The 14,595-nt window shown below is 36.3% G+C and overlaps 1 protein-coding gene across 1 annotated transcript; it reads right to left on the reverse strand.

The window, feature by feature from the left end:
* Positions 1–229: 229 nt before the first annotated feature.
* Positions 230–14,171, reverse strand: LOC136809941 (uncharacterized). The gene is made up of 2 exons (XM_067066508.1): positions 14,089–14,171; positions 230–1,444 (listed from the first exon to the last, which is right to left on the reverse strand). Exon 2 carries the CDS (start codon positions 1,432–1,434, stop codon positions 304–306), a length of 1,131 nt encoding a protein of 376 aa, XP_066922609.1. The 5' UTR covers positions 1,435–1,444; positions 14,089–14,171; the 3' UTR covers positions 230–303.
* Between the last annotated feature and the right edge of the window lie 424 nt (positions 14,172–14,595).

The following is a 14,595-nucleotide window of genomic DNA, read 5'->3' on the forward strand; positions in this document are numbered from 1 at the left end:
TATTTTTATGTGTAAAGAAGGTAAGTGTCAAGAGAAATGTTTGCTCGCTGTTTTCGATGATTTTTTGAAATAAAAAAAGTAAGTTTTTTTGAAATAATTTTCGAATTACTTTTTCAAACCTAATGTATGATAGCTCAAAATTCAAGTTAGAGCATCCTCTATGCGATAAAAAAAGAATGAACAAAAAATTTAAATCCTGAAGCTCACAATATCTCGACAAAGTTGTATACTTTGTTTGGTGCACCCGGTATATAAACAAAAACCCCCTTACATTTTCACAGAAGGGGTTATTAAAACTTGTACTTAGGCCTTTGCAAACATGATAACAAGTTCTGTGCCAATGTCATTACAGAATGTCATGCCAGCGTGTGTCCATTCTTGGTATTCCCAGACTGAATCAAGGTCCAATATAATATCATCAATGATCTCACCTGGGCTGCGAATATTGATTTTCTTTAAGGAATTGAAAGAATTCAAACATGCAACATACTGCCTATCCTCTCCGCGGCACATTGTAAAATGAAAAGTTATTTCTCGGAGCGTTGTAGAAGCCTTCAAAGATTTAAAGAACTCGATAGTCATATTGTGATATCTTGGTGGGACGATTTCCAATTCTTTTAAACTTTCAAGATGTTTTAGGCTCTTCAAAGCTTCACTCTCCGTTGAAGAATGAAATAATTTCAGAACTTCTAGCTTGGCCAACTTTTTGCATAGTTCCTGGAAGGAATCTTTGGGAATATAACAAAAACTTAAATCTAGAAATGTCAAATTCGTAAGCTGTCCAAGTGGTTTGAAGTTTAAATAGTTTCCAGGTTGTGAGTGTTCATATTGATTTACACAACATAGTTCTAGCTTCTTTAGTGAAGTAGCTTTACCCAACACTTGAATCTCACCAGTATCAATGCTACATCCATGATTGATTATAATTTCTTCTAAATGATGATTTTGTCGAATAATTTGTTCATCGAATCTTGTATATCCATTGAAACTTAGTACTTTATAAGTTGGTATTCTGTCAATGGGTGGACAATTATCTCTCAAATAACTACAAGAATCAAACTCAAGTGTTTCTACGTGATCAAAATAAGCCAATGTATATGGAATAACATTTTTATAGAAAATGCTGTTAAAAGATAGTAAATCTATCTTTGATTTGTTACAATGTGGTAAAATCTTTTCCAACATTTGTACACCACCAGTAGGTGAAATTGTCATAAAATCATTCTTGAAGATTATACTTCGAGTATTTTGAAGTGCTTCTAAAGGTTTGTCTTTTAATTCAGCATATCCATTCAGTGGTATAGTCACTTTTTTCCATAATATTGAGCGAGTTGTCTTTCGAAAAAACTGACTGCTACAAGCCAAATGTTGGATATCATCAAAAGAACAAGCCTTGAGAATTTTAAATAAGATTTCAAGTGGTAAATGGTCCATTTTTATCAAGCTATAAGAGGAAATTAACATAGAATAAATTAATGTAATCTTTTTAAATGGCGTAGTGGTGTAGTGGTTATCGTGCTTGACTTCTGTCCAGGAGGCTCGAGTTCGATACCCACCGTGGCACTACGATTCACTTGGCAAGTGGATGCTCCTTCGCCCGGGTCAACCCATGCCATGTGAGGGGAATTGGGTACCATAACTCTGATACAAGAGTATGGGTAGATATTTCAGACATTGTGGTGTGCCGTGACACTCAGGAGGTTCTACACCTGCGAGGACATCCGTTCTCCCGTGTAGTTCGAGTGTCGTGGTATACACCATGGCTCGGCAGCTCGCATCTGCAGGGTTGCAATGTCTGCTTGCGCTGTGATTCCTACTCCACCGTGGGTAGGACCCATTCCGATGCATCGGAGGGCATATCTATCTATCTATCTTTTTAAATTCATAGAAACACAAAAATTATTTTTTAGTTATAAAGTTAATTCTAATAAACTTAAGGAGTTTTTTTTTTTTGTTAAGGACTTGTCACATAAAAACCTATTATCCAGGTACATAGCTTCCAATGCAATAGTAATAACAAACAAATCAAACACTCCAGGGCCAGGGTAAACCAACCCAACATTTCTTTAAATATGTGATTTTCTGAATGTTGAACTGGTTTGTGTCAATGTAAAATTAAATTAAAAAAAAAGGAAATTCAAAAAGAAGAAAAAACATGTTGGATGAAATTTGTTTACCATCTCGGGTGAAACAAGGCATGTCCAAAATAAATTTTGCATGACGAGCATCACTTCCCATTATCCCTTAACTTTCATATAAAGCTCAAAAGAATCGTATCAACGAGAGGATTTCGAAAAGTGCTGGGTCAAAAATTGATATTAAGCCAATCTCAAGATTTTGACGTTATGACGTCAGCATTTTTTGACGTATTTTAATTTTTCCTGACAACAAATTACCTCATTTAAATATTCTGAAATTTTTTTAACAAATATTTCAGAATCGTAGATTTACAACGTCAAAATTTGGTGTTGATTGCATTAATAGAATTGAAGTTATCGCCGTTTTTCAATAATCAATAGTCATTTGAATCTTAGTCATGACGTGTTTTTTCAATGTATTTTATAACGTCAAAATCAGTTTTTGACCGATATCTTAATACCTTAACTTAATGTAAATTTTTGACAAAGCACTTTTTGATCTGACATATGTGGCAAGATCAAAGATTCTTACTATTCAAAAGATAAACGTTATTAGTTTTTCATCCAACATTTCATCCAAAATTTCATCCAACACTGGAAAATAATGTTGGATGAAATGTTGGACTGGTAGCAGCTGGTAGCTAAAAGATAAAACAAGCAACATGCTGAATGGACCTACCTAATGATTAACATCAGATGAAAATAAGAAAAAAGTGACAATAATTGTACAAAAATTCAGAATGGAACAAGCAACATGCTGAATGGACCTACCTGATGATGAAAGTTAGTTAGCAATGCGAAAAGAAAAATGAAAAAAATCAGTCAGAAAATATAGCATTTAGCGAAAATACACAACACAATAAATTCATCATTGATTGTTGATGGGGGGAGAGAGAAGGGTTGTAGGGGAAAAATAAATAGGAAGTTCTGGTCGCAAAAATCAGTTTTTTTGACAATTGTTGAATCATGCTTGATGGTGAGCATTGTTATCAATAATGTTTTTGTGTGAAAAACATAGAAATACAAGGAAAAAATCCAATGAAAATCTGCAAAAACGGCGATTTCCAGCAACCGGAAAAATTTTTTTCTCAAAAATCGAACTCGGCCATTTTTTGAGCATTGCTAATACGCATCTTTCTGCAAAAAATCAGAAAAAACTAAAATTGAAAATTCGAGAAAAAGTCAAAAAACCGGTTTTTCCGGCATATTTCCGGCATTTTCGGCCGGAAAAAAATGTTTTTCGAAAATCGGGCTCCGTCACAATTTAGGTATTGACATTTTGCATCAGTGTGCAAAATTTCATGAAAAAATATAAAGTACAGCTCAAGAAATTCAAGAAATACCGTTTTTCCGGCGAAAATCGGCTGTTCCGGCGATTTTTAGAAAGTTCCGGCTTCAAAAATCAATTTTATTGAAAATTGAAACATGCTTGATGGTGGGCATTGCTATTGATAATCTTTTTGAATGAAAAAACAACCAATTATATGGAAAAATGAAATCCAGAAAATCAAAAAAACGGCGATTTCCGGCATATTTCCGGCATTTTCGGCCGGAAAAAATTTTTTCTCAAAAATCGGACTAGACCATGTTTTGGGCATTGTTAATACGCATCTTTGAAAAAAAATCAGAAAAAACTAATGATGAAATCTCGAGAAAATGCCGAAAAACCAGTTTTTCCGGCATATTTCCGCCATTTTCGGCCGGAAAATTGTTTTTACGAAAATCGGGCTCCGTCACATTTTGGGCATTTCCATTTTGCATCATCGTGCAGAAAATTAGAAAAAACTAATGAGCCGATCCCGAGAAAAGCTGGCAACAGACGAACGAACGAACGAACGAACGGACGAACGAACGAACGAACGGACAAGGGTTAATTTAAAGGACTACCTTAGGTAGGTCCAAAAATAAAGCTTGTGTGTTGAATAATGTAAAATGGTAAAAGGAATTTCCCCAAATACGAAAATCACTTAAACCATTCAGGCCCAAAAAACCTTTCAAGTTGTTTTTGGCCCAAATTTGCCCAAAAAAAATTTCCTTAAAAATCTGGCTCCGTCACATTTAAGGCATTGCCATTTTGCATCATTGTGCAAAAAATCAGAAAAAAATTATGAGTCAACATTGAGAAAAGCTATATTTTCTTATTTGGTTAAAGGGAATACAAAAAATCCATTTTTTAAGGCGAATAAGAATTTTCCAGGAAAAACCACTTCAGCCATTCTTTAGAGAATCTTGCCCTCCATCTTTGTACAAAAAATCAGAAAAAAGTAATGACAGGATTTTGGACAAAGTCCAAATAACCCTATTTTTAGGCAGTTTTTGGCCCAAATTTGCCCAAATATATATATTTTTTCGAAAATCGGGCTCCAAAACATTTTAGGCATTGCCATTTTGCATCATGGTGCAAAAAATCAGAAAAAAATCATGAGTCAACATTGAGAAAAGCTATATTTTCTTATTTGGTTAAAGGGAATTTCCCCTAAAATACGAAAATCTGTTTTTTAAGGCGAATAAGAATTTTCCGGCATAAAATCAGAAAAAACTAATGAGCCAATCCTGAGAAAAGCTGGTAACAGACGGACAGACGGACGGACGGACATGGGTTAATTTATAGAACCTCCACCGGGGTACCCGGAGGTAGGTCCAATAAATACAAGTAAGAAAATAGAAAACAAGGCAAACATTCTCTCGAAATGGTCGAGTACATTTCAATTTTCAAGATTCTCATTTAGAAATGAAGCCTTTCATGCTTATGAAAATTATTCTTGATACATATCAATTTGCTGATAGAAAAGTATTTTTCTTGAAAACTACTTTAGTTACATTTCGTTACAAATGCTAAAGGGACTTTTAGTTAAAAAGAAGTAAACTTTATTCATGAGACAAAGGTATAAATGTATTCTTTTCCAATGCTGTTACCAAGCGATCGCAAAGATTCTCTGCAGTCTGACAACTCCCAATCAGAAGAAAGCTCCTGGGTAATTTCATGAATACTTTCTTTTGGGCTGTATATTGTTATCTTCCTCAAGGTAGAAATACAATTTAATTGCCCGACTTGAATTTTTGCTTCTTTGAAATTGCACATTGAATGATTAAAAGTAATTTCTTTCAAAACCATGACAGGTGTAAAGTATTTGAAAAATAGTGTTGTCATATAGTGATACCGTGGAGGCAATATCTCCAATTTTGTCAAATTTTTAAGCATATACAAGCTTTCCATTCCACCATCTTCAAATGATGATTCATCAAACAAAAGCACTTGCAAATTAACAAGGTTTTCACAGAGTTTCTTTAATGATACATCAGAAATATAACAACACTCAAATTTTAGATAATTCAGCTTTACCAACATATGAAGTGGTCTAAAGTCAAAACAGGTTTCAGGATCTGAGTGATGAGCCCTGTTATGACAACAAAGCTCCAGCTTAGTTAAGGTGCTTATTCTGCCAAGGATCTTGAGTGATGCAGAGTTAACAAACCATCCTTCCTCAATGTAAACCTCAGTAACTTTATTTTGACCATTCAATATTCGTTTTAAACCACTACAATCATCTATATCATCAGTCTCTTGCCATTGGTTGTCCAAATCAGCATTTTTGAATTTCAATTTATTAAAAATTGGCACTTTAGATAATGATTTGCCATCTTTTAGGTAGCACCGATCAAAATGGAGCATGTTGATTTGATCAAAATGGGACAGTGCTAGTGAGGTACCATCCTCGAGATAAATTAAACTCAGGCATAAAACATCAATACTTTCTTTGCAAAATGGTAAGACTAATTTCAAACTTTTCTGACAGTCTTGATTGGTTGTGAATGTGTCAGCAATAAATGTTAACCTTCTGGTGTGACAGAGATTTGTCAGAGGTTTACATTTAAGTTCCTCATATGAGTTTACTGGTAAACACACACTATGCCAAAGAACAGAGCACACAGTATTTTTATAAAAAGAATTACAGCATGCCAACAACTTCAAATCTTTACTTCCACAGAAGCTAAATATTTTGGAAAGTAACTCAAAAGGTAAATCTTCCATATTTATAAAAAGTACTAATCTATGGAGAAAAAAATTACAGCCAATTAATGAGCCAATCCAATATTACTGATTTTATTTTGTAATATCCTATCAAATTAAAATTAATTCCCTTAAGGTATTTTTTCAAAGAATTTGTTACGATTGGATGAAAGCGCTTTTACCTTCATTTGATTGGATACTTTTTATACAATTGTAAGGCAATTTTTTGACAACAAAACAATTGATATTGCTGTGATTGGATGATAAAATATTTGGCGCTTTCACAAGCGTTTGCGATTGAACAAAATAAACAGTGTGTCACAAAGTGCAATATTTTGATCGCACGGAAGCGCACAAAAACTTTAGTCCTTTTTTAGTCCCGGTAAGGGTCCAAAGTTCGAAAGTCGGGCGGCACCCCCTCCCCCGTCAGCTCGCAACCCTAGTACGGGTACGGGGGTCCCCCCTGGATTTTTACTTACTGTTAAATCTCTTTGACAACTAATTTGTTTTGATAACTACTCCACCAAGTTTATCAATCATACTTTCTGTCATAACATGTCACAATAACTTTTACTGATATCGTGAAGTCGGGTAACCGGTAATTTGCATCTGTGGAGGATAACATGCATAGCCCTCAAATGAATGACCTGGCTGGCCATTAAAATACAAAGTTAAATCAAAGCAAAAATGCGGAGCTGCGTACTGAAGTTCACTTGTTTTAAAATTTTACTGCTTTGATTGGTCATTCATATGATGGCTATGCAAGTTTCCCTCGCTCCCAGTTTTCAGAGCATGTCATGGCTGCCCCCAAGGAAAAATTATACCATTGAAATCCTGCCCTTAAACTTTGTGTACCCACCTAGCAACTCCAGAAGTCAGGCAACTTTCCTTGACGTCAAACCAAATGTTTCATTTTTCCGTGAACTTTGAATCCTTCGAATTTGTTTTCTATGTATGCTAAAGCATTCCGGTTTTTACTAAAAGAAAGCCTGTGATCTTAGCTTTCCAGCAGTATATAACACTGTGGACTCGGGCTAGAAGGCAAATTGGTAAAGTGCCGAAAGTTTTTGCAACATTTTCAGAATTGTTTTTCGACGGGAGAAAAATAAGTTGCAACTATCGATGAACAAATGTTTCTGGAAATGGAGGAAAATGTACTTGACTTTGTATGTTTATCAGAAAAAAGGTGAGGAATTCAAAAATCACAATCGCTAATTTTAGTTTTTTCATTTTTATGTAGTTTTTTTAACTTTTTTATTTTTGCTTCTTTAGCATGGGAATGTCCCAAAAAAAGTTTATATTTCTGCCGAAATGGATTTTCTTTTCATTTGGGGTTGCTCCTTTCAGATTAACTTATTCTTTATTTATTTTATATTTCTGCCAAAATGGATTTTTTTTTCATTTGGGGTTTCTCCTTTCAGATTAACTTATTCTTTATTTATAACTTTTCGTTCCTCCATTTCCAGGGGACCCTTGAAAATGGGTCCTATCGCCTTTTTAGACTCATTTCAACCTTTTCCAAGCTAATTTTCTTCAAAAACAAAAAAAAAACAATGCAATGTCTTCTTTTTTCAAAAAAAGATATATCTTTCGTTATTTTCATAAATATACTAAATATTTTACAAATATTTTTATATAATAATATTCTAACACCATCAAAGAATTCTCCCTCCAAATTTCAGGTCTCTAGCTACACTAGAAAAAGAGACATGCAAAATTAAAGAAGCCTGACTGGGAAATATCTTTTTTTTCTTTTTTGACACATTTTAATAATTTTTCCAAGCTATTTTCCTAACTTTTTTTTTGACATTTTTAGTCAAATTTTTGACACTAAAATTTGAATATCTTTACAACCACTTATCCTGGAGGCCTATGACCCCTCATTTTCTTTCTTTTTCAAAGCTCTACAAGATAGGATAGGTTTTGAGAAAAAGAAATTGAAATTTGAAAAATCTTCTGGAGTTGCTAACCCACCCAAAATAACCTGAGATCAGATTGTGGTTGTTTACTGCCCACCACGCTGAAGCTCTAAAGGGATGGGTGAAAACATACAATCAGACGAATATGCAATCTCGAAATCGTAAGGACCCCGTTCGTCTAAAAGGACTGGGGATGACAACAAAGTTACGTGATTGTGTTTATGAATAGGGCGCTGTATCAGTTTTTGACTTTCTGGCGCACAACAAGATTCTTGTTGTAAAATTTTCCGCGGGAGGACTATTTTCCTCAGATGTATAATTTTCAAGTGCCTTCAGAGGTTTACCGTGCACGTAAGAAAATAGGACCCTGCTGACGCACCGGACTGTCCGGTGTATTTGTCCCGTGGCAAAAAGTATCCTTTCGCTACACCGGACGCAATAAGTCCAGTGTCAGTCCGGTGTTAAATACAGGGAATTTTGGACGCCGGACATTTATGAAACAAAAAATTAAGAAACACTGGACGCACCGGACTGGTCATGTCCGTGTTTTGATTGTTTGGTGGAAAAAATTATCCTTCTCCGTCACCGGATATCCGACTTCCATAAGTCCGGTGTAAAGATTGTCCGGTGGTAAAAAAAATTATCATTTTACACCAGACTTTCGCGTGTCCGGTGTTCGTTAAAGTCCGGTGCGTCGGCAGGGTCCTAAGAAAATTATGGGACCCAGAAAAGGCTGCTAAAAACCCAGAAAAAGTAACAAAACCAGACAATCTCAATCGAACAGAATCGACGATCGAACCAGTCGAAACAAATCGAATGCAATCGACCGATTGAAATTCGATTGTCGAACGCAATCGAATCTCAATCGAATATTACCGCAATTTTCAGATTCGATTGATATTCGATTGCGTTTGATTGATGTTCGATTGCGTTCGATTGCGTTCGATCGTCAATTCATTGACCCCCGGATTGTTCATCGCATAATTTCTACGGGAAATCGAAAGTAATTTCATTCAGCTTGTGATGTTTGAGAGCTGCACAAGTGTTTCAACCGGTATTCCAACAAAGCCATATTTTGGTTTGTACAGAAATTTCGCCCGCTCAAATCTAAACAACAAAATGGTCAATCTCACTAAAGCAAAACATTGCGGCCACGGCATTTCCCTGGATAAAAATTCTGGTCACGTGACCATCCGTGATTTTAGACCAATGAAAACGCTTCATTTCCCCGGATTAAAGTTGTGTCTACACTAACGCGCGAAAATTAGCTAGAAAAAAAGAGGAAAAACCGGGGGTCAAATTAAATGTTTCTCCCTTCTTTCGGCAAACATAAAAGACTTTAAGAGGCCATTTATTTAAGAAAAGGGTGTTATATTATAAATTATGTAAGTAAGTGATATTTAAGTAAGAACTTCATTAACAATGTTATTAAAAAACAAACCCCCCGCTATATGATAATTCATTTCTTAACTTATGGACCCTTTGGAGTCTTTGTAAACGATCATCTGGCGTGTAGTTGCAGCCTATACAAGAATTGGAATCTAAAGTCTGAAGTCGTAACTCCTTGCCAGTGACCCCCAGAGAATTTTTAGTTGGAGCACTGACTTTAGGTTGGTTTGGAAACTTTTTTTTGAAATGACACTTTAGATGAAACCTTTATTATTGGATCATAAAGGTTCATTTGTTTATTTTTTTTCAAATTATTGGAGCTGCAATAGCTTTGAAAAACGAAGATTTTTGATAGTTATCAGTGTGGGCTTGGCCGCCATTTTGAATTTCGATTTTTCTTCTCTTGTACTCGGCAATTTAGAGGTTGTTCGTAATACGCGATTTGGCTTACGCGTAACACCTGTGGCTGGGATGTTGGGAAGCTGCAAGAATAAAGCCAGACGATCTCAATCGAACGGAATCGAAGATCGAACCAGTCGAACAACAATCGAACCAATCGAATATTACCCAGAATTTTGACATTCGATTGAGATTCGATTGCGTTCCACAATTGAATTTCAATCGGTCGATTGCGTTCGATTTGGTTCGATCGTCGATTCTGTTCGATTGAGATCGTCTGGCTGGCCAAAAATTGGCGCATCTCCACCGTAGAAGCGGTAGGTAAAAATACTCACTTTAGTACTGTGGAAGGTTAGAGAAATGTAAACATTTCCATTTTTTTTCTTTCCTTTAAAGAGAATTTTTAAGATATTTGAACATGATATTAATGACAATTTTATGTATCTCTCCTGAAAATTTCAAAAAAATTCATCTAGAGGAAAAGAAGTTATGATTAAAAGGAGTTCTTTACCTACCATTTCTCTGCTGGGTTTTCTTATGAGAACTGGATGTTTACCTACCATTTTTTACGGGGGAGAGTGAAGTTTCCCGTGGTTGCCAAAATCAAAACAATGGCAAATTGTTTACGCATTTGCGCATATTTGTGTTCATTTTATATTTCTAGTTGCAGGAGGCTTTAGAGGCTATTCTCGCAAATATAGACGCTACTAAAGCGTCCCGTCAGCATGAAATGACTTACCCAATTCCCTCACATGGCATGGGTTGACCCGGGTGAAGGAATGTTCACTTGCCAAGTGAACTGCCGTGAGTGGGAATCGAACCCTGGCCTCCTGCACAGAAGCCAAGGTCGACTACCACTATACCACGGCACCTATCATAATCTATTTAGACTACCTTTGCCCATTCTGGATTTGGTTTAAACATCTTACACAAGTGTTTCAACCGGTATTCCAACGAAGCCATATTTTGGTTTGTACAGAAATTTTGCCCGCTCAAATCTAAACAACAAAATGGTCAATCTCACTAAAGCAAAACATTGCGACCACGGCATTTCCCTGGATAAAAATTCTGGTCACGTGACCATCCGTGATTTTAGACCAATGAAAACGCTTCATTTCCCCGGATTAAAGTTGTGTCTACACTAACAAGCGGGAAATGGCTAGAAAACGAGAGAAAAAACCGGGGGTCAAATTAAATTTTTCTTCCTTCTTGCGGCAAACATAAAAGACTTTAAGAGGCCATTTATTTAAGAAAGGGGTGTTATATCATAAATGAATTATGTAAGTAAGTGATATTTTAAATCAGTTAGGGAAACCATTCAGGATCCTGCCATTCTACAAGCCAGCAAAAACTAAATGACACTTGTAACTTAAGTTTCTTACCATCTTCCATCGAAAACAACCAAAAACATTGCTACTTCCCAAAGCCGGAGACCAAAACAAATTATCTTCCAAGATTATGGCGCCCTTTTGGATCTATTGTTAAGGCCATCTAAAATGGTGGAAAGAGTTGCGGAAAGACAAAGGTGCCCGCTGCTTTGAGGGTGGCAACGCCAAAACGCCCGATATGATCTTCCAACAGAAGGCGAGTTAATTGCCGCGCGAGTTACATCATGCACTCCACCGCAGCGCACAACGAAGCGTGTTTCAATGAATATCATTAATTATAAGAATATCTTATGTGCTTACCTTCAGTAAACTTTGAGTGCTTCATTGAAAATGAAGAAGGTAAGAAGATAAAAAATGCGCTGGATAATTTTCATTGTAACAGTTTGGTCAATCATCGCTGAAAGTTTGAAAAAGTTTTTCCGACGCAAAAAAAATCTCAGCCAATTAAAAGCACAGTGTGCTTATACTTACTATGTTTGCTAGATCGTCTAGGCTAGAAAAAATGCGAAAAGACACGAACGCCATTTTTTAATGAGTGATGTTATGATTTTTTTGATTGCGGCCGTGTACAGGAACTCGCCAAATGTTCCTAACTGTAAATAACAAGTTCATTAACAATTTTATTTTGAAGTTTGTTTTTAAAAACAGAACCCCTGTGTTATATGATAATCTCATTTTCTTAACTTATGGACCCATTTGGAAGTCTTTGTAATACAGATCATTTGGCAGTGTAGTTGCAGCCTATACAAGAATTGGAATCTAAAGTCTGAAGTCGTAACTCCTTGTCAGTGACCCCGCAGATAAGTTTTTAGTTGGCAGACACTGACTTTAGGTTGGTTTGGAAATCGTTTTATTTTGAAATGTAATCTTTATTTATTTGGATTCATCATGAAAGGTTCAAGGTTTGTTTACTTTTTATTTCAAAATATTTCATTGATTTATTGAGCTGCAATAGCCAGTGAGGGTCTTATCGCGATTCTCAGATTTACGGAAAACACCAGCTTTTTGCTGATTTTTTCCTCGATTGCCCAAAACCCGTAACCTTTTTAGCTTGAGGGAAAAAAAAAATTAGAGTTTTTGGCTTTGCCAAAAAAAACGCCTAGTCAAAATTTTTTCATCTTCGCAGGATCCATTCCCAACCTCAAAATACATCTTTTTGTCTAGGGGTTTGTTTGGCAAATTCTTCCTTCGAAGAATATCCATCACTTTCGTTTTCCCCTGAAGACCGCGAGAGAAAAAATATTAGGGCCCGCGCTCTAGGCGGGCGACCTAGACTCCCTTTCGTTTTGTATAATTTTATAATGACGTATAAGGTAGCGTAATTCATGCAAAAATGATATGATAAATATAATCTTTTTGTTTTTATTTTCAGGTATGCCGCCAAACATTGACGTCATCGTGTATGGATTCAGCATGAACAATAGGACCGACAGACTCGACAAAAGGAACAAACAATAAGACGACCCGAGAATCTTACGATGAGGGCGTTTTGTCTCCGCCTGATATCACGCCCACAGAAGACGCTGTTTAAAAAGCGGGGGTAAAAATAGTGAGTAATAGCTTTTGTAAGTGTTTATTTTGCGAAATATATAACCATTTTCTAATATGGTCTACAAACTAGCATTTCTAGAATTTTGATAATGAAAACTTAAATATATAATGAAGAAAAAAACAAACCATTTCAATTTTATTTATAAGTTTAACCCCCGGAAAAATTATGTATTACCTATTACATAACTTTACATTTCCCGACTCGCTAACTCCCAGAGGAATTCCGATTGTAAACCCGATTGGTTAATTTCGGAACATCTTCATAATGGCAGATAATTTAGAAGTGTCTAGTGGAAAGGTCGTGTGAATTTTCAGATGTCAGTGGTAATTTTGTTGGTTGATGGCTTGTTGAATCTGGGAAGAAAAAAGTAAACAGGTATAGCTTTTTCTAACCAAGGATCTGAAGGATTCGAGCCACACTGATAGCTGAATGAAAAACGAAGATTTTTGATAGTTATCAGCGTGGGCTTGGCCGCCATTTTGAATTTCGATTTTTTTTCTCCTGTACTCGGCAATTTAGAGGTTGTTCGTAATACGCGTTTTGGCTTTACGTGTAACACTTGTGCTTAGTTCATACGCGTGCGCAGTCGACACTGTTAACTTAAACGGTGTATTTTAAGTCATTTTGCCCGAGACCAGAGATTATCAAAAATTTGCCCCTGCCCTACACATAGACCTTTTTTTAAAGAGGCAGCCATGTCGAATAATTATGTACTCCAGCATAAAAACAATGATACAGCCATGCATAATTTGTTAAATATGCATGATACAGTAATTATACATGGCTGTATCATTGTTTTTATGCTGGAGTACATAATTATTCAACATGGCTGCCTCTTTAAAAAAAGGTCTATTCTGCCCCCGAGATTTCGATATGATTTCTGCCATACTCTGCAACCTCGCTGGATGCTTTTGCAAACTGGCCTCGCTCCCAACTGCAAGTTACCCAGCTTCACGGTATACCGTGAGATTGGGTAACTTGCATCAGTGGAGGCTAACATGCATAGCCCTTAAATGAATGACCTGGCTGGTCATTAAAATACAACTACACAGCTCCGCTCGCAGCTCTACTGTACCATTTTTGTTTTGATTTTTAAAACTTTGTATTTTAATGACCAGCCAGGTCTTTCATTTGGAGGGCTATGCATGTTAGCCTCCACTGATGCAAGTTACCAAATCTCACGGTACCATAAAGAGAGATTGCCACTAAAATTGCCAATAAAAATGCCACTGAGCTACTCTGTCTTTTATTTAATCGCAAATAGGAATATAATGGTAAGGAAAGAACTTACAAATCTCAGCAATCTTTGTTTCTTCCAGAACTTTCACGAGGCCAAAGTTTTTCACATGTTTCTTTCAAAATGGCGTCCAGAAAACTGATGCAAAAGATTACGTAATAAAGATTTTTCAAAGAAGGCCCCGGGGGGCGTCGTGACGACCGACTGGCCGCCCGGGCATTAAACTCCAAGCAGCTCTTCGTGCTCCACGCATTCCACGCATGCGCTCTAAAGGGAATGGTTCATCTGCCTTAGCTAGCTGGTGATCGGTTATGAGATTACCCGGGCATAGCCCCGGCGGTAGCCATCGTCATACGAGTAGGATTAAATTAGTTAAAATGATATATTTTGAAAAACTTGGCCTTGCTTGGTCCTCGCTACAGTGACATATACATATAGTAATTCCCACGCGATTTGCAAAATCAGATATGAAATACCGTCGTTTTGTGTATAAGTTTCCCAATTCCACTCTAAGATTCTTGTCAATGCCACTCTTCCTGCCTTCCGGAGGGCTTATTTCTA

This window comes from Clytia hemisphaerica, unplaced genomic scaffold, assembly GCF_902728285.1.
Source record: "Clytia hemisphaerica strain Z4C2 unplaced genomic scaffold, Clytia hemisphaerica genome assembly, whole genome shotgun sequence".
Classification (NCBI taxonomy): Eukaryota; Metazoa; Cnidaria; class Hydrozoa; order Leptothecata; family Clytiidae; genus Clytia; species Clytia hemisphaerica.

Excerpts from the sequence above, each read along its gene's own strand:
- LOC136809941 (XM_067066508.1), bottom strand. The coding sequence starts at position 1,434 with ATGGACCATTTACCACTTGAAATCTTATTTAAAATTCTCAAGGCTTGT.